Below are 23,840 nucleotides of genomic sequence, written 5' to 3' on the forward strand. Positions count from 1 at the left end.
CAAACAAATAAGAACAGAGAATGTCACTAAAGGAAAGTTTCAAAAGATCTACTTCAAGCAGAAGGAAAATGACCCTAGATTCTAGGCATATTCTCCTAGGGGGGCAGATCAGGAATTGGGCTGGAGAGAACCCCTCATGGGGTAAAATTTGCTTACCGTTGAGGTGTCTGGCTTTTACTCCTTTTTGGGATCTGTAGAGTTTTACTCTCCTGCCAACTCAGTGGTACCTTTTAAAAGTCATTATAGATACGTTACCCAACATTTTCGTTGTTTCACGTGGGCAGGATTGTTTGGGCTTGTAAACCCCTCACCTGCAGGAGATAAAATTCCTCCAACAGATCTTCTTCTAGAAGATTCTCCCTGTCTCCCCAGTCTGTATGGAGGCAGTGGTACCTGTCCTCATGGCACACTGGAACACACACACCTGTGATATTTTTACAATTATTTGCAAAATAATTGTACTTATTTAACTGTACTTATTTAACTTACCCCATTAGAAACCTCAGGGCCAGGTCTGTATTGTTCTGTATTTTATTCCCACACGGTAGCAAGTGCCTGGCACATAGCAGAAATTCGGTAGACATTTACTGAGTAAATGATAGATGAATAATTAATTTTGAGTGAGAAGCCAGTATTAGGTATTAAGGCAAGCACAGCCATGTGTCTCTGAGAGGCACTGCTCTGGGCTGGTGAATTCCCACAGAACTGTGCTGTGTAATGTGATAGCCATTAGCCACATGAGGCTATTTAAATTATTGAAATTAATTAAAATTAAATAAAATAAGATACTCCACCCCTCGGTCACACTGGCCACATTTCAAGTGGCTAGTGGCTATCCCATCGGGCAGTGCAGACATAGAACATTTCCATTATCATAGAAAGTTCTATTGGAAGGGCTGCCGTAGAGTTCACAAGAGTTCTGAAGAACTCTTCTCTCTTCCTCTCTCTTTCTCTTTTGCTCTTGCTCTCGATCTTTCTCTCTCTCTCTCTCCCCACCCCTACACCAAAAAGACAGGGATAGTTGTCTTATTATTAGTGACTTAAGTGATGCTTTTGAACAAGAAGATGCTGGGTACTTTTGGTGACTAGTACCATCCCACTTTTTTTCTTCTAAATTCCCAAGCTATTGTTTACTAGAACACTCTTTTATTCTTGTTTCTACTAAAACTGAATGCTACTTGGGTGGAAAGCCTAATTGCTTTCTTTTCTAGGTCCTGAAACCCTTTGCTAATGTTTGTCTGAGAGTTCCCGAAGTCAGGGTTCTAGGAGAGTTTGGCATGTCTGAACAGCTGAACCCTGAAATAATGGAGTAGGTCAGGTGGGGGGTGGGAGCAGGGCATCCTGTCAATGAAAGAGCTCCCTTCTCCGCACACATGGCTGGTTAATTGGTCATTCTGGGAAAGGATGGATAGGGAGGGGGGCTTCTGAGAATCGCCGGTGACAGTTAAGTGGCCTTTTGTTGATGTCCTCTGCTGAACAACTTTGTTGGATTTTAGTCTCTGCTTTTCCTTGGCCTCCTGTGGATTTTCTGTTAGATTCATTTACCATTCAGGCATCATCTTTCACTCTCCCCTTCCAATATGACTGCTTTGTGTGCTGGCCTCGGCTTTATTCCCGCTCTTCCCGGACCATAAAGGGGGCTGTGTGGGGCTTCGGCAGGACCGAGAAATTGACTCTGCCGTCTGTCGAGAACCATAATGATTGCAGTGACCTTGGTGTCTAGCAGAAAATGCACTACCTGTGCCGGCCTAGCAGCGACCGGCTGAAGACAGAGGAAAGGGAGTCTTTCCCGAATTCCTTCTCATGCTATGTACCTATTTGCTTGGTTCCCCTCTCCGTTCCCTTCTGTCCCCCTCCTCCCCACTGCCATTGGAGCCCTGACCTAAGTAAGGTTCAGCTGTGACTAAGCGTTAATGCTCGGAAATAATGATACATTCTATTTTGCAGGCCTGGCCAAGCCAGTTCACCCAAGCTGTCTCATCTAATACCCCCCCAGACCCCTGTGAGGTAGGGAGGGGAGGTATTATTAACCCCATTTTCCTGATGAGCAAACTGAGATTTAGAGAGATTAGGGCAGTTGCTCTTGTCTTTTAGACAGGAAGTGAGCACGTGGTCTCTGTCTCTAAACCCAGCCTTCTTTCCACGGCGTCCACACCCTCATGTGTGAGGAGGACGTGGCCCCGGGGGAAGTGTGAGTGGATGGGGAGGGCGAAGGATTGCCAAAAAGAAAAGAGTTCAATGAGGAGGAAGGAAAGGAGTGATTTCCTTGGGCCTCTAGCTGTTCTCATCTTTCCCGGAGATGGAGGATTTGATGTGCCCCAGAGGCTGGCCCGGCAAACCTCCAGGGAGGAAAGAAAGCCAAGAGCCTTGTCTTCCTCTTTCCCTCTTTCCTCTTCCCAGGAGGGGAATTGCCTAGCAGTGGGGAGGGGTGGCCCCAGCTCTCCCCAGGCCCTTCGTGTCGAGTCACACGCTGGGTCTTCCCAGAGAGAACCTAATGCCTGTTCTCAGGCCGGGCCTGCCGGCCTTTAGGTGCTGCATTGCCTTGAGGCCTGGGCCATGCCTGCACACGAGGAAGGCCCCTGAAGCTTGCCTGAGGGAAGAAGCATGCCGGGAGCCCCTGGAGGAGGCCCGGGCCCTGGCCCATCCCCTGTGGACAGGTGGACGCTCGTGGTCTTCAGCTTTATTATGGCAACGGCTTTGGGCCAAATGAATTTCACAGGGTGAGTGGTTGCTCCACTGTGTGTGTGTGTGTGTGTGTGTGTGGCAGCTGTTGAGAGCTTGGGGACTAGGTGTGTGTGGGGGTGGGGGAGGTGACTGCCCCACTGGGACCTGGCCAAGACGAGGGAGTTGGCACCTTGGTTCCCATTCAGGTCGGTCATCTCCCATGCCTGTGCTCAAGGGTGGGACAAGCGGCTGTATTATTGTCCCTCCCCACACGAGTTCTTCATCTGCAGCCCATGGGGAAGCTTTCAGGGCTTCCCGAACCCCCTGATTCTTGGCTATAGGTGAAGTTGTTGGCATATCTACTTTTTTTTTTCCTGGTGTGGGGGGAAAGTTTTATAACTTTTCTCTGGTTCTTAAGGAAGTTAGTAACCGCCAGAAGACTATGTCTCCCTACCCTAGGGACGCAGTATTGTCGTCCTACGAATAAGGAGAAGCTTCAGTGTCTTACACCAGGCCCTCTAGGGACCTGTTTCTCAGCCTCCCAAAGCTCATGGCGGGTGACTAGCCCATGGCATCCCCAGTATGGTGATCAGAGAGGGGGTCAGAGAGGGGCTTCATCCTCCCCGCTATCAGAGCCAGCCAGGGAGGGAGACGGTGCCCTCCCAGATGGCAGACCCCGGAGGCCACAGGCAGGCTGCTGTCGCACGGCCTCGAAGCCCCTCCAGCAGGGTGGGAAGGGGCTCAGCTTCCTCCCATAAGGTAGTGTCAGGCTGATCCCCCCTCTGTGTCCTCAGGCTCTTGAGAGAAGGCCAGAGAGGGCCCAGGGTTTGGGCAGACCACGGCCCCGGCCCTTGTGTGAAGAGCCCTTGGGGCCACAGTTGGTCTCCCCTGCCCCCCTGGATCTATTCCTTCTTTCCCTTCCTTCCTTTTGTTCTCCATCCTCCTCCATTCCCCTGTAGAGCCTTTCCCGCTCTTCCTCCCTCTGTCTTGGCGCTGGGCTCATCTGTCTACAGCTGGGCGCTGTAGTCCCTTAGGTGGCCTGTCCTCAGGCTGGAGCGGCCCCTATCCCAGGCTGAAGGACTCGTGTGCTTCCCAGAGCTACGTGTACTTCTGCTCTGGGTCCTCTAGCCTCCAGCCTTTCCGCCAGGGGCGCTCGGCCTGGTGTCTTCTCACGCAGCCTCCTCCAAGCAGCCAGCCTTCCAGGAGGCCCTCTCCGCAGCTCCCTCTGTCTTCCCTCTGTCTTTCCAGAGACCAGGTTCTCCGAGTCCTGGCTAAAAATGAGAAGCAGCTTTCAGTTCTCAGGGATCTGGACGGCCTGAAGCCCCAGAAGGTGAGGACTCCTCAGGGCTGAGGAACACGTCCTGCACTCTCTCCGAGTGGCTTTGCCCCTTCAGCCCCTCTCTTGCTCCCGCACTCCAAGCCTGCCCGCCAAACAGCTCCGCCAAAGAGCACAACACTGTGGAAAATCAAATTCTCTTCAGGAAAGGTTGGGAACATTCGCCCAGAAGGTTGGGTGGTCCTTCTTGGCTTTCTCCTCTGTCCTAGATGGGGGGCTGTAGGGCAGACCCATCGGGGGCCACTTTGCAAGGGACTGGAACATCCTGAAGCCACAGAGGAAGCACATAGGTCCCTGGGTGGGCTGCCATGCCGAGTGTAGCCTGGACACATCTGTTTCCCAACTGAAATGACTTTAGCTTGGCAAACCTGTGTTTTATTTGGGTTCGTCCCGGTCAGGCTGAGCATTTGTTTCCGAGAACATTGTCCTCTGCAAGTACTCCACCATGGAAAACATTTTCTTCAACCGTTAGGTTAGAAGGAAAACATTTTCTTCAACCGTTATGTTGGAGGCCTCTTGAAACAACCAGATATTTCTGGGGGTGGCCCGGAGCCCTTGTCCCTATTTGTTTGCGTACCTCTCTCTCCCCCAGGACTTTATAACAGCTCTCTCTGTTTTATAAACTGGGAAAGAGACGTCGCATTCAAATGACGTGGGAATCCAGATCGGGTGCTTCCCACCTCTCCTGGACTTGGGGGCAGTGAGGCCTTCCTCTTCTGACCAGGGTTCTTGTCCATATTCATGTCCCACACAACGAGCTATCTCGCTCTTGGCAACTGTGTCAGGCTCTTGGGGTTCAGGTGAAGTTGCAGTGTGTGGGTGAGCCTGAGAGAGGAGGGGGCTGGGAATTACAGAGGGAAGCTCAGTTGGGGGATGGGTTTGTTTGCTCCCATCTTTCCGCTAGGCCTTAGGAACTGGGGCCCTTTTAACCGTGTAAGAGAAGGCGACCACCTGGCTACTTAAGGTGCCTACCGAATCGTGAATAAGGACGTGTGAGAAACATGTCTGTTCTCCTTTCTTCTCCTTTCCTTTGTGACCAAGGTGGACTTCTGGCGTAGCCCAGCCAAGCCCAGCCTCCCTGTGGATATGAGAGTTCCTTTCTCAGAGCTGAAAGACATCAAAGCTTACCTGGAGTCTCACGGCCTTGCCTACAGCATCATGATAAAGGACATCCAGGTGAGGTCTTGCCCCAGGGCTGCGGCTAGGGCCCCACCTTCCACATGGCTTTCTGGTTTGGGCCCGTCGAGGAGGAAAACAAGCTGGGGCTAACAGTGGACATCTTGTTTCTAGAGTTCCATCTGCGTTCTTGTGAACTGGCTGTGGAAGGAATGAAATCTCACACTTCTCAGAGAATATTTAAATCTAGGACAGAGTCCACGCGGCAGGGCGAGGTGGGGGGTTCTCCTAGTGTGGGAATGGCAGTCACTTGCCGGTGAGTCCTCTTGGGGAGGAATTAGCTGCTCGCAGCTGAGGAGGAGAGTTTGGGGGGTGGGGGCAGGAAGGAGGAAGTAGCTCAGGTCTTTCCTAGGCACAAGAAGTAGGCAGCACTGGATGGCTCCCTTGGCCTTTCTGACCGTCCCTCCTGTCCTGGTGGTGTCTCAGCCATCCAATACCGGAGAGTTCCTTCACTCCAGACAAGCGGGAAGAGGTGAATGAGACTAACTGTGGGCCCGCTGTGGCCTCCCTCCCAAAGCCAGTACCGCAAGGCTCTCAGTCCCGGACACCTCTCCCAGGCAGGCCGCTCCCAGGGGGAGTCGCAGACCCGGCCTCGGGGAGAGCAGAGGGAGCCTTCCTCGGGGCCATGCCAACTCCCCACCCCCACCGCTCCGCACACCTGACAGTGTCTTTTCTGGACATCATGGCATTTTTGTTTCCACTCTTCTGTCTTCAAGGTTCTCCCAGGGAGCCTCCTTCCTCAAGCCGATCTTGTGGGCACCATGTGCTGATTAGGCCTCCCCGGCTGCCCCCCTCTGCTGTTGGGTACCTGTAGGAGCGTAGCCACCTAGATTCTCCCCCCGCCCCGCTGTGCCGCAGCTACTCTCTGAGGGCTCCCAGTGTGAGAACAGTCTCCCGGCGCCCACACTTGACACCGGTGCCGAGGGATAAGCGCACTGGGGGCATTCCTTTCCCATGTGAGCCTGGGGCTGGGTCCCTTAGGTCCATTCAGAAACCTTGATCCCCCCACGTGCTGGCTGCTCAGTGTGCAGGGCTGGGCTCTTTCTCTGACTAATTCCCCACGAACCAAAATGGGGACAGTCCCGCAGACAAGACAGGGTACCACATCGAAAGAAACAGCACTCGATTCTCATTTTTAGCCCAAGCCTGAATTTTGAAGTTTGCATTTCCCTGCTTCTGCTGGGCCCTGGAAACCCCCGCAGCATTTGGCAAGCAGATATGAAGAGGTCTCTCAAAATTTTCTGTTGATTTCTGCACATCAGGAATGGCCCCAGAGGCACTCTTAGTCGTCCTTGTTCTCCTCAGCCTGTCCTCTCTTGTGCTCCCCTGGCCTGGAATCCCTGGGGGGTGGGGGGTCGGGTCTTAGTGAGATGCCCCGGACTCCCAGCCCTCAGCCAGCCAGGCGGGATTTTCACCAACGACTCGCTCTGTCTGTGCTACATCAAGCTCTGATTGTCACACTTAAGATCCCATTTTGGCTTCGAGGGAGCCGGGGGCCGGTGGGGGTGGGGGAGCGGGGGGGTGTGCCGGTAGCTTTGTGGTGGGGGAGGCTGCTGTGTTGAGTTTGATTTGTGGTGATGAGAGGGAGGGCGTCCAGGAGGAGAAAAGCTCAGAGACGCTAACGGGAGGGGAAGGCTTTGCACCCCTCAGGTTGCTGGCTTCCAGCCTCGTGTTGCAGTGATTGGCTCACAGGCCAGATTTCTTCCAAATCTTCCAGACCTTCTCAGCGACAGTGTCTGGCCTAGTGTCCCTTGCACGGTGGGCCCTCAACTGTCGCAACAGTTACTCTGTTGGCAGGTTCAGGAAGAGCTATGCCAGACAGAGACCTTGCTATTATGTTGGTCTTTGTCTCCAGAGCCCCCCGACCCCCAAACCCCTCAAGGTCCAGGATCATGCCCCTTGTCTATCTTTATACCCTAGTGCATGCTGTTGCACCTGCCGCTCGGCTGGGGCTTAATAAATGTTAGATGAACTAACGGATGCGAGAAAAGGAAAGAAGTGCAGTTGTGTTTGCTGGATAGCACCAGGCTGTGAGGGACAGGGAAAAACCTGGGTGTGGGCTTTTGCTTTGACCAACGGCACTGGAGATTTTTGAAGGGAAGAGGCCCTCCATCCCCCCAACCCACCCCCTGCCTCCGAGCTGTGATCATGGGGCTGCCTGAGGTAGAAGAGTTGGGTGCATTCATTCCACCCACAGATACAGAGACACCTACTGTGCGCAAGGTGCGGGAAATACAAAGAGAAGAGCTCTGGTCCTGTACCGCGAGGGGCGCTGGGGTCATGGGGGTGGGGAGCCGAGGGGAGTAAATCAGTGATTACAGTGGAGTGGATGAGTGTGCTGATGGAGTGCAGCAGGTTGCTATGGGAGCGAGGACAAGAGTCTGGGCTCTCAGAAGGCGGTAATTACGGTGCGGGTGCTGTGCGACTGAAGAGCAGGCGAGGGGGGACCGGCAGGGGAAGGGGGCCCCCGATTGGCGATGAGGCCCAGCCAGATCACAAAGGGCATCCTCTGCTAGGTGAAGAGGTTGAGATTTTATCCCGAAAATTGTGGGGGAGCCATTGGAGGGCTCTGACATGATCAGATTTGCATTTAAGAGAAATCCCTCTGACAGTGACAGTGTTGAGTTGGGGACAGGAGCTGGGAGACACTGACAGGAAGGAGGGCGCTGAGGAGATTGCAGTGGGCCAGGCAAGAAATTATCTGATTCCGAGTGAGCTCTATTTGCATTTAATTTTTCTTCACCTCCCCCTTTCTTTCAGCCCTTTGGTTTGGTGTAGTTTTTTTTTTTCCTCTAGGATGAGTCACCATGGAAAAGCTTCACTTGAGCAATCAGCTCTGTGGATTTTAATGGCTTTTTTCTGATTACAAAATTAATAAATATTCATGTTAGATAATTTGGAAAATAGGGGAAAGCACAAAGGAGAAAACAAAAACCGCCAGTTCTCTGAGCGTCTAGAGCAAAACACAGTTTAGCGTAAATATTGCTTTGCCAATCGCCCCCCCCCAAACTGGATCATTCTCATTAGCATACAAATATTGAGTTATTTCTTTTGCCCTAAAAAAATCCACTCTTGATCCTTCCTTTCCACCCACCTCCAGCTATCACCCCATTTCTTTGCTTCCCCATACAGCAAAACTCCTGGAAATATGGACTATACTTGCCATCTCCATCCTTCTCTTTGGGTGGACTGTCCAACCCTCACGTCACCAAAACTGTGTTGTCACCAAAACGGTGTCCTCGCCCACAGCATCTAGGTTCAACTCAGGGGTTAACTTGGAGTGCCCATTGTTCTTTCAACTTTCAACACAACTGGTCACTCTCTCCTCTTTTGAAAATGTCCTATCTGGGCTTCCAGGATACTACACTCTCCTGGATTAGCCCAACTTACTGGCAGCTCCCCTGCACACTGTTTTCCTAGTTCCCAGTTCTGTCCTTTGACCTCTCCTCTATCCCTTCATCCAGGGTCATGGTGTTGAATACCTTCAGCTCCCTCAGTATTCCCATACTGAGCTCCAGCCAGACTCCTACCTCCAACCTGAACCCCAGACTCCTATATGCTACCACCTCCTGCCTCATGGCCATCTCGAACTTCACTGTTCCAAAGTGAATACCATCTCCCACCCAACCCACTCCTCCACAGCCTTCTCCATCTCAGGAAATGGCAATACCATCCTTCTGCTCACTCAGACAAGAAGCCTGGAGTCATCCTTGACTCCTTTCTTCCATCCCACTTTCATTTCGTCAGCAAATCCCATCAGTTCTCCCTCTAAAATGTATCTTACCATTCTAGGTTGCCATCCAGGGCCAGCACACCTGTTGGCCCCACACCTGTATTATTCCAAGAGTTTTCTACTTCTCTTCCCAACTCCACCCTTGCCTCCTTGTTGCCTGTCTCAAAACAGATCCTTTACAATCATTAGTATTATATATTATATTCAGTTATGTCACTTCTCTGCCTGAAACCTCTAATGAGGGGTGCCTGGGTGGCTCAGTGCATTAAAGCCTCTGCCTTCAGCTCAGGTCATGATTTCAGGGTCCTGGGAGCAAGCCCCACATTGGGCTCTCTGCTCAGCAAGGAACCTGCTTCCTTCTCTCTCTCTGCTTGCCTCTCTACCTGCTTATGATCTCTGTCAAATAAATAAATAAAATATTAAAAAAAAAAGAAAAACCTCTAATGACTTCCCAATTCAGAGATTCAGAGTAAAAGCCACAGTTATGGTTATAATGTGCCACATCATCTATGCCCCATCCCCACATCACTGACTACTCTCCCCTTGCTCACTCTGCTCCAGATACCTGGACCTCTTTAATGTTCCTCGAACTTGCCTGATCCATTCCTGCCTCAGGGTCCTTGACTAGATTCGTACCTCAGGGCCTTTGCACTTCCTAGTCCTTATGACTGGAATGCTGTTTCTGCAGATATCTGCAAGACCTCTTTCCTCATTGCTTTAAAAACCTTGTTCATAGGTCCCCTTTTCAACTTATTTTAAGTTGTACTCTTCTCCTACATTTTTCAGCTCCCTCCCTTCTTCCACTGCACCACTTTTCTCCTCTGCACCTACCACCTTCTAACATTCTATCTAATTTATGTAATTATGCTCTTTATAATTTATGTAATTATTCTGTCTCCCCTGCCAGACTGTAAGCTCCATGAAGGCAGGCAGTTTTGTTTCGTTGGCTGCCATACCTAGTTCCTAGTGTGTGCTCAACAAACACTTGTTCACTGAAAAGAAGAGATTAAAAAATGGTCATGACTGTGGCTGGTGTGGGGTTGGGAGGCAGTTCTTCAACGGAGAGGAGGCTGGACAGGAAGGAGCAGGAGAAGGCAAGGGAGGAAAGGAGCAGCTGTGGGCAAGGGACTGATGGAGAGGCAGAGTCCGGCTGCTCCAAGGGGGCAGGGAGAGAAGGCCTGACCCTTCTTTTGGTCCTGGGAGGAGGGTTTTTGCTGACTGGCCGTCAACGGCCATCTGTCATCCAAGTCCTCCAGATACCACTTCTCTTTGGAGGAATCCAGATTTCCTGGTCATGTCTGGTAAGTGACTGTTCCATCACAGAGTCCTGGAGTCACCCCAAGAGTGACCATTGCCCTGCCATTTTCCTCCGGCTCTCCTCAGAGCTGCATGCTAGGCAATGTTTCAAGTACTTTACACGTATTAACCCTTCTGATCCTCATGAGAACAGCTTAAAGACTGTGCTCAAGTGTGTGATAACATGACCCCCATTTTATGAAGGCACAGAGAGATTAATGCTTTGGTAACCTGAGGCACAGAGCGATGAGCGACCTGCTCATCAGGGATGGCATCAGGATTCAACCTGAGACAGCCTGGCTACAGGCCCCGTCCTCTCTCTGCCCTTGTGCCATCTGCTTCCTCAGCAGTTGCCATTGTTGTTGGTGTGGGTGGATTTAACTTTGTCTTTTGGGCAGTGGGGCCACCGTTCAGCCTTGACCTTGGAGGGGGTCCATTCCGAGAACCCCCGATCTGTAGTCACCACCATGGAGATGCGGACTGCAGTTGCCCCCACCATGAAGCTGCATGGAAGAGGCCAGGGGCATATGAGGAGAGGTGATTGCTGTTGTCACAGAATGGGGGTGCCTGGGGGCTGGGGGGTGGGGTGTGAGATGCTCCCCATCCACTGTTACCAGGAGCCTCGTCCAATTTGCGTCTGGTTGGAGTTTGGCTGCCGAGTGCTGGTTCCCTTCAGGCATCAACTTCACCTTTCCGGGGCCTTCCTCAGCCTCTTGCCCTCCTCCATCTTGGAGGTGCTGTTCTCTGCTCGATGTTCCCATCCTTCCTTAACCCTGTCATAAATTAATTCACACCAAGGTATTACTTTCCTTGTCAGGTTATGGCTTCCAGGGAGGCAAATGGCTTACTTCTGAGCTGTTTCTTTTTTTCTGTGAGAAGCCTGACAGGGCTGTAATTAGGCTTCCCTGAGCCTGTGGCAAGACTGCGTTCTTGGTTCTCCCATCTCCTTCCCTCGCCCCGTGAAGGGAGCAAACATCTGTGTGGTTTTCAGGCCAGGGGAGATTAGTGTTCTTGGAATTGGGGCCCAGCTGCGAGGGCTGAGCATTCCCAATTTGTAAGCGGGTGTCGTCTCCATTCACAAGCCTGTGAGGGTGTTTGGAAAGTTATTTGCAGTTCCAGGCGATTTCCCATTTGCCCCCAAGCTGTTCTGTGGAACAAAGGACAGTCTCAAGGGAGCTGTGTTCCTGCGGGCGTCCCTGGGGTCGCCTCCAACCTGAACCCGTGTCCTCTGCTCCTGTCTTCCCAGTTTCTCCTCCCCGTCCTCCATCTTCACCCACTGCCTCAGGCCCTCCTCCAATTCCCTAGGCCGTCGGATGTACGGACCCTTCTCTCCACTGGGGCCAGAGTGGGGCGTCCGGGTCCACCAAGTCAGCCCGCCTGCCTCCCTGCAGCTGCTCTCCACAGCTGGTCAGGCCCGGCCCGGAACAACGGGCACACGTCGGTCATGGTGGGCCGCTGAGATTTCCGTTGGTTTCCTGGGAGAAGACAAGTCCCTTTTGTTAGAGCTTCCCAGGGGAGCGCCTGTGCCAGCGAGGACCAAGGCTCATCCCTCCTTCCTTCACCCCACCAGCAATCCCAGCTTTGCCCCAGTGGGACTGTCCCCAGCCCACCCCATTGCGCCAGAAAACGTTGCAATCACCATTGCCTAACATGCAGTCGGTGCTCAAAAAGAAAAGAACATGAGGCCCAGGCCTTGATCCCCAGTCCCACTTTTGAATCTGTGAACTTGAGGGTTGTGAGCAACTGGCCGGGGGCAGCGGGGGTGAGGGGGTGTGGGTGGTGGTCACAGGGCGGGGGCCTCTGTCTGCAGCAGGGATGGTGGTCCTACCTCTCTCCAACCGCCCCCCACCCCCGCGCTGAAGAGTCCATGGTTGCTCCTTTATTTGAGTCCCAGGGGCTTTTATTTTTGTTTTAGTATTATTTATTCATTTAGAAGATTATACGCATTTTAGTATAAGCACGTTGCCAAAAGGTAAAAATGGAGAAGATTTTAAAATGGCTTAAAATAATAGTCTTTCTATTCTAATAGGAATTGTTAACATTTTGGTAATTTTTTGACATTTTAGTATCATGTTTTCCCATACTCGGGGTATTGCTTTCTTCATTATTTTAAAACACCTTTTAATTGCAAGAATAGTATGATGGACTTTTTGCCCGTTGTTAACATTTTACACATTTGCTCTCTCTGTATGGACACACACATACACACACACAGATAAGTATAAAGTTGACCCTTAAACAACATGGACTTGAACTGTGTGGCTATACATGGATTTTTAAAAATTAATAGTTTGATACTGTAAATGTATTTTTCTTCCTTATGATTTTCTAATTTTTAAAAGATTTTTATTTCTTTATTTTGAGAGAGCGAGAGAGCGAGGGAGCGAGCACAAGTGGAGGCAGAGACAGGGAGAGGGAGAATCTTAAGCAGATTCCATTCTGAACATGGAGCCCAACAAGGGGCTCAATCTCGCGACCCTGAGATCATGACCTTGAGCTGAAATCAAGAGTTGGGTGCTTAATGGACTGAGCCACCCAGGTGTCCCTCCTTATGATTTTCTTAAAACATTTTCTTTTCTCTAGCTTGTTTTACTGTAAGTGTATAATACATATAACATAAAAATACATATTAATTGTCTGTTTATATTACTGGTAAGGTTTCTGGTCAACAGTAGGCTATTAGTAGTTAAGATTCTGGGGAGTCAAAGTTACGTGTAGATTTTCAGCTGTGTGGGGGTTGATCAACTGTAGATATGCATATCTATGTGTGTGCATATATATATGTCTATCACATATATTATAAATAATATATAAGTAATATAAATAACATATAGACATATATAGATATATAAATATATGTATATATTTTGATATATATAATATATAATATACAAATTATATATAAATATATTATAAATAATATATGTATAAATAATATATAAATAATATATGTGTTTATTATTCTTATTAGACTTTCGTTTTGATATTTAGACAACCTTAGGGAACCCAAGGCTAGGAATAAGATATCTGGGTTCTTACCTCACCTCTGCCCTTTGTTGGCTTTGCCATTGAGTCCCTTCACTCCCCCAATCTGCTTTATCTCCTTAACACGAATAGTTACTTCTTACCCTGTCATTTGTCATGTACTGGGTCAGCTGAGCTAGTGAGGATAAGGATGTCTGGTAAGCTGAAAGGATGATCTGGCCTGAAGCAAAGCATCATTGAGACTTATTGGGTCCCAGGGCTCAAACCAGGGTTACTTTGGGGTGAGGTCTTCACCCTTCATAGCAGAGGGGCCCAGGCACTCCCCATGCTGCAAGTCAGTGTAGAATCCTGGGATGTCTGTCTCCTTGGTTGCCAATGTAAGGGTAGAGCTTGGGGTGAAGGGCAGCTGCCCTCCTCTCTAAGTCCCGTGCTGGGAAAAGTGTCCCAGAACGATGTGGGAGGGCAACCCAATCCAGCTATGTGCCCTCCCTGTGGTCAGTGGGAAGTACTATATGAGGACTGAGTGCCAACTCCCAGTGATACCCAAGGACATTGCTTTTGGCTCACCCATGCTTGTATTTAAAAGGCAGTTAAGATGGTGAGTAAAAGACTATTGACACATTAAATCTCTAATTATTTAGACCCGCTTAGTCCATAGCTGGATTTCCAAATGGGCTGGACATCAATTATTTAGGTACTCCCTGTAGGTAGAGGGGCTGTTGTGGGTCAGAGGAGACTGGAGGTCCAGCATACATGCTTCAGCTTGGACCTTCACTTAGCTCTGCGTGTGGTGTGTGGCCTTCGGGTCAACGCTGACTCAGCAGTGCCCCTAGAGGACAAAAACGACGTTGGCAATAGACGAGGAGCACTTTTCTAAAACACTTTCATATCCATGATTACATTTTATCTCTGTGATGATGGGCAAGGCAGGTGTTACTGTCCCAAAGTTCATGCTGATGAAACTAAGGCCAAGGCCCCGCAGCAAGTTGGTGGCAGACTGCTCACCCTGTGCTCCCTTGGGAAATGGCAGCATGAACACTGGCTGGCCCAGTAGAGTCACCTCATAACTGGCATCTCCTCCCGTTGTGCAGTTCACGCTCACAGTGGCTCATTCTCCTGTGTCAGTGCTGTCTTTGCACCCAGCCAGCTGAGGTGGGGCTCTGGGAAGGCAGGCCTGGCCCAGCCCTCCCCTTCCCTTCCAGCATGTGTGCGTGTCTTCTAGGTGCTGCTGGATAAGGAGAGAGAAGCCATGGCCAAGTCCCGCCGGTTGGAGCGTAGCACGAGCAGCTTCAGCTACTCCTCCTACCACACCCTGGAGGAGGTGGGTCTGCCGAGCCGACTCCAGGCTCTGTTGCCCTTTGGGCTCTCTGGGTCTCCAGACTCAGGCAGGGACTAATGAAGGACTCTGACGTCTGTGGGAGAGTGTGAGCCGACACTTGGGGAGGGCAGCGCAGACACTGGGGGAAGGCCTGTCAGGCAGACAGCTTCAAAGAGGTCCCGAAGCCAGGATTCAGAGAGAACTGGGGCTCAACGGTACCGCCCAGGGCAGCTATGGAGCAGAGTAATGGGTCGAGGAGGCAGGACGCTGAAGTCGAGATGCGTCACTGGCCAGTGCAGAGCTGGGCGAAGGAGGGGGCCGTCTCGGGAGCCAACACTGTTTCAATACTGATTCAGGGGGGTCTCGACCTCCCCACAAGCATTTCTGGTGTCAAGGGGCCCCAGCTGTGGGTACTAGGGTGTAAAGGGGCAGGAGGCCAGGAACGTTGGAGAGCCATTTTGTAGAGTAGAACAGAGAGTTGCCTCAGTTGGAGAAAATTCCTGATCCCAGTGACAGCCAGCCCAGGGCAGCTAGGCCATGACCGATTGTGGCTTATTTATAAAGGAGAACATAGAGATGCCCAGTCCAGATAGAAACTCAAGGCACAGGCCCCATTTTCAGTTAAAGGCTGGGATGACAGTGTACTGTCCACCTTGTGATTATCATTTCTTCCCCCGTTTCACACGGCCTGGCATAGAAGATCCATTTTCCCCATATATTTGGTAATTCAATTATATACATTGAAAGAGGAAGGGAAGGGATTAATATGGCCTGTGAGTATTTATTGGTATCAGAGATAAACAACCCTGCCTTCAGAGGGCTTAGAATCTAAAAGAGCTGAGAAGGCCCCAATAGCACAGTGGGGTCTGCGGGGTCTGTCAGATGGACTCGGTGGGCCAAGAGAATGGAAGCAAGAAACACTCCCAGCCAGAGAGAGACTTAGGGGCCGAGCCTGGGGGCTGAGTGGGTGAGCACGTGCAACACACTTAGCTCTGCATGTGGTGTGTGGCCTTCGGGTCAAGGCTGACTGCAGCTTGTTGCCGTAGGCCTAGTGGGTGTCTTTGATTTGTGGAGTTCTCCATCTGCGTTCTCCTAGATCCTCAAGGGGGGTGGGAAAGTGTTCAGGAGGGTGGGATGGGGGAGATGCCGGGGTTCGCCCCTCCCTGCCTAAGAGCCCATCTGATATCTGTCGTTCCTTTCAGATCTATAACTGGATGGACAACTTTGTAACTGAGTATTCAGATATTGTCTCAAAAATTCAGATTGGCCACAGTTTTGAAAATCGGTCCATTCTTGTCCTGAAGGTAAAAGCTGGTGGTGTTGACCACTAGACTCTACAGTGAGTGCCTCTGGCATAAGACTGAACTGGTGTGGGGTCATGGTGGGGTGGCAATTGTAAGGACAGAGAAGATGTGGGTGCGCTTGCCCAGAGGTGACCCGCAGCGCAGAGGTTGTGGTGTTCAGGGACCCACCCTTATAGCTATGGGCAGGTGACAGTGCAGTGACCTGACATGTCCTCAGGAAGTAGGTGGGAGGGTTGCTAAAGAGAGGCAACTGCAAGATGGCAGTCGTCATGCTGGTCTTGGGATGTGAGTGTGGAGAAGCCGGCTTTCCCCCTATTCCCTTGGTTGCCTCATCTGTTAAATGGGAAGAGAGGTAAATAGAGGCCTCATTTCCAAATGATCAAGGCCATCTGGCTCAGGCAACCCCTCAGATAGGACTGAGTCTGTGGGGAGACCTCCCAACCCTTCGCGGGGCCACCGGAAACAGAGTTTGAGCAAAGTTGGCAGCAGCAATGCCCTTGGTCGTGAATGAGGCAGGATAGGTAGGAACACGGAGCCCACCCGGAAACAATTCTTAGCATGTGCCCTAAAGGGCACTCAGGAGTGTGGATCACACGGGGCCCCTGACATCCGGCTCTCGGAGAAGACGAGCGCTGTTGCTCTCAACCTTGCCCTGGGGGTCTCTTCCAAAGGACCAGGTGTCCTCCTTTCCCATAGGACGTGACCTCCTCTGTCCCTGCCTTGATTTCCCTGGGGGCTGTGCGGGTTCTCTCTTTAATGTTGTCTAAGACCTTGCTCCTCAAAGTGTGGTCCTGGTCCCTGCCTGCAGCAGCGTCCCCAGGAGCTTGTCAGAAATGCCCACCCCCGGACCCTTCCCCACACCTACCAACCAAGCATCTGCATGTTAGGGAGATCCTGGGAGATTCACGTGCCCTTGAAAGGTCGAGAAACACCAGTCTAAGGTACTTTCAGGCCCGGGAAACTCTGTGCTTCTGGCTGGATCACCCCGCTCCCCACGTGCATGTGCCCCGCGGCGTCATCAGGGCCCACACACGCGCGCCCTTTGTGGACTCAGGCACAAGTACCTGCGCATAGAGTCCCCCTCTTGGGCCCAGAGGGGCCACCCCAGGTGGTGCGGAGACATCTGGGGCCTCCTTCTGGGAGCCTAGGGACAGCCCTGCAGCTGTCTCAGTTCACGCTTGTTTGGGGCCTGGTGCTTTTTACCCAGTTTAGCACTGGAGGTTCTCAGCGCCGGGCCATCTGGATCGACACTGGAATCCACTCCCGGGAGTGGATCACGCATGCCACTGGCATCTGGACGGCCAAGAAGGTCAGCATGGAATGGGGGTGGGGCAGGGCTGGGTGTCACCCACCCCTGACTGTTTCAGGGTGTCACCAGCTGAAAATTTATACTGGGTTTGTTTAAACTCAGGGGCTCTCTTCCCTCCTGTCCTTTGGAACAGCTGCCGTGTGTTCTGCCCGTTGGCAGCCCGGCACCCAATCCATCCTTTGCCTTCTAGTTGTTTAAAATCCAAGCCTTTAGTTCTGCACCAAGAATGCATCTGATGGCTTGAGGCCACCCCTGCCCGCAGCCCCTGGCTGGGCCACCTTAGAGGAGAGCCGGCAGTGCCTCCCATCCCTCCCCCGTCCCCACTCTGCCCTTGCTTGCAGATTGTCAGTGACTATGGCAAAGACCGCACCCTGACAAACATACTGAATGCCATGGACATCTTCATGGAGATTGTCACCAACCCTGATGGGTTTGCCTTTACCCACAGCATGGTGAGGGCATTTGGGAAGGAGGGGGACTGGGGTCAGGGTCAGCTCTGGGGCAGATGCAGGAAAGGTTGCTGAGGCTCTGGGAAGGTTCCCTGGGGGCCGGCCCCTTAGGGGCTCATGGCAGAGAGTCTCACGAAGGCAGGCGGGTGACTCGGGAGCTGCGGCTTCGGACCTTGCCATTCCATCCCTGCCCTGCTGCCCAGGAAGGCCACTGCTGCCAGCCTATGCCTGTCCTCTGGCCTCCCCCCAACAAGGGGATCTGCAGTCCTGCCCCATCCCCGTGCCATCCTGCCCTAGAGATTCCTTCCTTTTGCCCGTCTCTGTCCCCCCAGACCTGCCTTCCTAGGACAGGATGTCAGAGGCTCCCATCCCTGGAAAAGGGGTGAATGTCACCTGCCATGGGCTTTTTCAGAACCGCCTGTGGCGGAAGAACAAGTCCACCAGACCTGGCATGTTCTGCATCGGTGTGGATCTTAACAGGAACTGGAAGTCGGGCTTTGGAGGTATGGCAGTCTGCTGGACCTGGGGCCGGGCTGGAGGAGTACTGGGGCCTTGGCACGTCTCCCACACAGTCAGGTTACATGGATGCATACTGTGGAGGCGGTGTAGTTAGCTAATGCAAGTGAGTCATGGCCGGGGACGTGCCTAGGATTGGCAGAGCGGTATGGAGAGACGTTGCACGTCTGTGGATGTACATGTATGCGCAGGCTCCTTGGGAGACACGGGAAACAGCTCCTTGCATGCAGGACTAACTCCAGGAATTATACCTTAAGTACAGTGGGGGAAGGTACAAGAGAGTCTCCAGGTTGTACCTTCAAGAGGTACAAGATGGTCTTGCTGCTTGCTCAAAACTCAGTTTATATGCCCACCCCCCAATCTCTCTAGCCCACCCTTGTAGGGAGCCCACCAAAAGAAAAGGTCTTCAAACGCATTTCCGGAGAGCCACGATCTGAAATTTGCCCTTTGGGGAGGCCAGAACAATGGTTTTAATGATAGAATAAGTCAATTTCTTATCATCAACTCTGATTTGAGCCTGGTTTTTGTTTTTTATTCAGTTGCTTTGTAATCCTGGCTGCGTGGGCTGGTGTACATCTGCAGGGTCATACCGTTCTAGGCAGAGCTGGGCAGCTTCTTCCCAAGTTCCTTGTTGTTCTTCTCAATGATCTCCCTTACCGTACCAGTAGCGTAGGGACTAGACGGGGAAACTGAGGCCTCCAGAAAACCTAGACACCCTTACGTGGACCTTGGGAGTGCAGGAATCTGATGGGTGGGATGCTGGGCCTGGCCAAGACAAGTTGCACAGGTGCAGTCTTCAGGATCCAGATGCAGCACCCACTATACTGGACTGGGGTGGGGGTGTCGGAGTTTGGCTCCGAGGAGACAGTGCCTTTGCTGTTGAAAAGGAGATTCCACAGATGGGTGGCCAAACCAATGAGATCGAACATTCTAGATCTGCCCATCACTTTGGAAATCTGGCTTCCTTCCGTTTGTTCTCGTTGAAAAATCAGCATCTGAAGCATCCCGAGTGAGGCTCTCAGCCTGTGTGTGTGGGCTGTCTGAGAATCTGGCACTGTGTGTGTAGCTGCTTGTGTAAGGGAACACAACCGTGTAAAAATGGGTGTTTTCACCTCCAAATGACCAGACACTTGCTCCGAGTGGGCATCCAGGTGGGCCCCTCGGAACCGGCTGAAGCAAGTGCCCGTGTGCCCCAGGATAAACCGGCTAGCAGCAAGACAAATGATCTCTTAAAGAAAATAACATTTGTGTGTTTCTCCACAGGGGGCAGGAAGGGGGGGCAATCCGTATATACACAATATAAAAAAATGTATGGGGGAGAAAAGAAAGCCCAGAGGGGACAAAAAGCTCCCATAATCCCACTACCCAAAGATTACTGCTTTTAATAATTTACCATGTCCTTCCAGAGATGTCCCCTTGCTACAGATTACATTTTCAGAGAAGGAAAAATAAATAGCTAATGACTCCATTAGCAGGTACTTGTGACACAGGCGGGCTCAGAGGACTTGGACTGTGAACGTCAGAAAGAGGCAGGCAGCTAATTCCCATTTGGTCCAGGGAAGATTAGTTTATGCTGCTTAGCTCAAACCAGAACTAATGGCCTGAAGTGTTTCTCCATATTTGGGCAAAGCCACCTGGTTGTTGGCAGGGGAACCGCTTTCTGTGCGTGGGCTGCGAACGCAGACAAAGCTCTCAGCCCCCAACCCCCCAACCCGGCTCTGCTCATCTGTTGCTGTTTGTCATTCATCAAGGGGAGCAGGTGCAGAAGCTCCCGGCAGACACAACAAACAGGGCCACTGTCCAGCCTGTGGGGCTGCTCCTCACCCTTGTTTCCTGCAGACACATCCCCTTCTCACCCAGGTCCCCACCGCAGGCGGGACCCCGCAGACCAAGGGGGGGGACGCTCTCCCCAGTGACGGAACCGCCTCTGGGCCTGCCTGTGGACAGAAATAGTGTGTGCTGGGGTTGGTGACTCAGGCGGGAAGATTTTGTTTATGGTTTTATCATTGCCTTAATTTAATTGCTGCATAATGAGTCATCTGTAGACCGTCCCTCCCACTCATGCTGCCCTCACCTGCACTCCTGGGGAGGACTGATTTGCTGCAAGCCTAGTGCAGCATCTCAACAGGTCCCTGGCCCAGTCCCCCCAGCCCTCCAGCCAGTGCACTGCCCTGAGGGTCTAGGGGACAGCTCTGGCATCCCCAGGTGGCTTCAGAAGTTGGGGTGACCCCTGACCTCGGCCTCAGGTTTGTGTGCAATCATTTCAGGGAGGAGTGAGAGGAGGAACTGGGATAGCTCTTTCCAAACATGTTCCTAACCCACAAATCTTGACCAGCCCACAATCCAGCCCTCTATGACATGGCCCTTGGGGCGGGGAAGAAGACACAAGAAGAGGGTGAGAGGAAGAAAAGAGACGGAGAGCAGAGAATATAGGAGATGGGAACCAATTAAATTTGTGAACTAAATAGAAACTCAGCTCCTCTCCCCCAGCTGAGGTCCCCAAGAAGAATTGTCAAAGGCTCTTTACATCGGTGGCTCCCAGACCGGCCTCAGGCAGGGATCTAGTCTCTGTTTTTCTGACCCCAAGTTCATGTTGCTCCTGAGGTTGTGATTATGGCAAAGCTTGAACAGATACTAAGTCTGAGCACTCAGCTGACCCAAGACTTCGGCACGGCAGGGGAGAGTCGGCAGAGAAGGGTCAGCTCAAAGGGGGAAGCCAGGGTTGCAGACCTCGAGTTTCCGCTGAAAGCTGTCCCACTTTTCTAATGGAACCATCAGGGCTGAAGCATAGGACAGGCTGAGAGAGCTCTCTACAAGGCCGGCAGCATGGCTGAGTCTTCGTGTGAATTCATCCCTCTGATGTGTTAGACTAGGGTGTGCCCCAGTGATAAAAACCCACCCGAATCTCAGGGACTCAACACAGTAGAAGTTAATTTTTTGGGCGCAGAAGTCCGACGTGGGTGGGTAGGTGAGTCTCCTTGGCAGCTTTCTCCCGACTTTGACAAAGGGACCCAGGATGCTTCCTCCATCTAGAGTCCTTTGCTTGCAGCCACATAGACAGAAGAGACTGGAGGAGCCATGCCTGCCCTTAAGAGCCTCAAACTACAAGTGACTCATCGTTATTGCTCACATTCTCATTGGTCCGAAGTCGTCACGGGGCCTCAACCAAACTGCAAAGGACTATGGGAGACGTAGAGCAATACCTGGATACTTTGGGAGCATTAAGCATCTTTCCCAAACCTGGGAATTCAAACTCTCTGGACAGTTTTATTTTTCTTCCAGGAAATGGTTCTAATAACAACCCCTGCTCTGAGACTTACCGTGGGCCCTCCCCTCAGTCGGAGCCAGAGGTGGCAGCCATAGTGAACTTCATCACCACCCACGGGAACGTCAAGGCTCTGATCTCCATTCACAGCTACTCTCAGATGCTCATGTACCCTTATGGCCACTCTTTGGAACCCGTTCCAAACCAGGAGGAGTTGGTGAGATTGGCGGCTCGGGGCTTTGGGGGAGGCGTCAGGAAGACCTCCCCAGAGGTTCAGGCCCTCACTCCAAAACCGGGGTCTGGACCCATCGACCCCATGGTAGGGAAGAGGGGGAGAGCTGGTTCTCACATGTGGTTGAGTTCAAAGCCAAACGGGCTGTGTTCCCTTCTCATGAGAGTCACCTGCTCATTCAGCTTCCAGGACCCCTCAATTCTTGTGTCTCAGCAGCTGGTGAGGGTGTGGGGGTGTGGGGAGCCCCAGCCTCTCATCCTCTGGCTGCAATCCCACAGTACCAGCTCGCCAAGGACGCAGTGAAGGCCCTGTATGAGGTCCATGGGATCGAGTACATTTATGGCAGCATCAGCGCCACGCTCTGTGAGTGGCCATGGCTGGAGGCCCCTCGTTCCCCTGGGGTGGGGCAGGTGCGGGCTGGTAGCTGACGGGCAGGGCTGTGCCCCGGGCAGCGCAGTCGGCCTAATCGGGTTGGGTCAGAGCTGATGTCTGAGTCTGAATGGAGGGGTGAGTGCTGGTCTTTGCAGCACTAGTTAATGACCGGCTTACTGTGATGTTCCTTGAAGGAGCAGATCTTAAGCTCGGTGGTCTCCCGGAGCTCTCTTCTTGCTGGCGCAGGGGATGGGGAGGGTGGGCCGGGCATGGGCCAGGTTGAGGCTGGGGTCAGGAAGCGCAGTGTTGTCTGGGGTGAGTTGGGGTTTGGCCGCCAGGGCCCACTTGTGGCTCAGACAACCCCTGCACCTTCGGGCCACACCCTGTTCTTCCTGCTGGGGGCATCTCTTTGCCCTTCTGTGTCCAGATGTGGCCAGCGGGATCACTGTGGACTGGGCCTATGACAGTGGCATCAAGTACGCCTTCACCTTCGAGCTCCGGGACACGGGGCGCTATGGCTTCCTGCTGCCGGCCTCCCAGATCGTCCCCACGGCCCAGGAGACGTGGCTGGCGCTCCGGACCATCATGGAGCACACCCTGCAGCACCCCTACTAGCAACAGCGCTGAGGGCAGAGCAGGAGCACGCACTCCCTTCCCCAAGGCTGGGGCTCCTCCTGAACCCCGAGGGATCCATGGTCCTCCCCACACCCTTACCCTGACCCCTTAGGCAATAAATAACAGGTTTGAACAGGCTGGGTGGCCTCTGGCGCTGGCCACCACCCACTTTGGGCTCAGCACTGAGAAGGGGCCAGGGGCAGCTTGAAATGCCTCTTTGCTCTTTAGGAATCCAGGAGGATCCGGGGGCTAGCAGACCTCCTATTCCTTCCCCTGAGTGCTCTCCAGGCCCAAAACACATAACCCACTCTCTGGGAGCTACTGGTATACACATTGTCCCCTTGGTGTCTACACTCTGAGATGAGGGCACAATGTTTCACCCGAAGGAGTGGGTCTGCGGTGGCGGCGTCTCGGGCGCCCTGAGGGAAAGGTGGGTACAGACAAGCAGCTTCCTCCTCCTCCTCACCTGTAGTCACCAAGCTCTAGTCAGGCCCTGAGCAGGCCGGGCATTTACCAAGCAAGCACTTTATTTAAGGATGAGAAAGGGACTATGTTCTGAGATACAACTGAGGTGCCCCCTACCCCCATCCTGAAGCTTCCTTATAGTTTTTGCCTTCCTCCACCACTGGGGAGCAGGGAGAGTGGGTCCCTTTGTCCTGCCCTCAGGGGAAGGCAGGTCCTCTGAGGAAGCAAGAGGTTCACCAGAGAGCTGAAAGGGTCTCTGTGAGTCTGAGGCAGAAAACAAGACTTTCATTGGCAAGGGCCAGAATTTTGTTGTTCTTTTTGCAAAAGAAAAGGATTGTGGGACCCGTGATTTGGTCCCCGCAGGACACAGAGCACAGGGTTTTACTATAAATCACAGATACAGAAGGAAGCAGGGGAAAACGAGAACAAGTCCCCCTTTCTACCCACCCTGTAAAAGAAGACAGAGGTTGAATCAGTGGGAGGCGGGGATCCGCGGGGATCAAAACTTTAGGTAAGGCCCATGTCCAATATGGTGGCCAAGGCGCAGATTAACAAGGAATGAACTGGGGGTCTAGACAGGTGATTAATGTACACTCATGGGTGTACTCATATGGCGGGGTATACCTGAGCAGTGCAGCTCTCGGGAGCTCCGGGTAAAGAAATGGTGAGGAGGCCTGGGGTAGAGGCAAGAAGACTGAGCCCAAGGACCATGCAGCCAGTGGCCACGGAGGCACCACGGCCAGGGGAGGCCTGTGCCCAGAGAAGATGCGCCGTGAGGAGACCTGAGGAAGTCAGGGTAAAGAAC

The 23,840-nt window shown here is 52.3% G+C and overlaps 1 protein-coding gene across 1 annotated transcript; it reads left to right on the forward strand.

Annotated features, from left to right (window-relative positions):
- Positions 1-2,604: 2,604 nt before the first annotated feature.
- On the forward strand, positions 2,605-22,570 carry CPA5 (carboxypeptidase A5). The gene is made up of 11 exons (XM_044246569.1): positions 2,605-2,720; positions 3,913-3,994; positions 5,042-5,176; positions 14,413-14,511; positions 15,711-15,812; positions 17,020-17,121; positions 17,463-17,573; positions 17,983-18,073; positions 21,369-21,568; positions 21,862-21,946; positions 22,383-22,570. The coding sequence occupies exons 1-11, from the start codon at positions 2,605-2,607 to the stop codon at positions 22,568-22,570; spliced, it is 1,311 nt and encodes a 436-aa protein (XP_044102504.1).
- The last annotated feature ends 1,270 nt before the right edge of the window (positions 22,571-23,840 follow it).

Source organism: Neovison vison, chromosome 4 (genome assembly GCF_020171115.1).
Source record: "Neovison vison isolate M4711 chromosome 4, ASM_NN_V1, whole genome shotgun sequence".
In the NCBI taxonomy this organism is placed as follows: domain Eukaryota; kingdom Metazoa; phylum Chordata; class Mammalia; order Carnivora; family Mustelidae; genus Neogale; species Neogale vison.

Bases quoted from the DNA above. Each gene is read 5' to 3' on its own strand.
- CPA5 (XM_044246569.1), top strand. From the start codon at position 2,605: ATGCCGGGAGCCCCTGGAGGAGGCCCGGGCCCTGGCCCATCCCCTGTG. The intron at 17,122-17,462 runs GTCAGCATGGAA...CCTTGCTTGCAG, and splicing joins GCATCTGGACGGCCAAGAAG to ATTGTCAGTGACTATGGCAA. The intron at 21,947-22,382 runs GTGAGTGGCCAT...TTCTGTGTCCAG, and splicing joins CAGCATCAGCGCCACGCTCT to ATGTGGCCAGCGGGATCACT.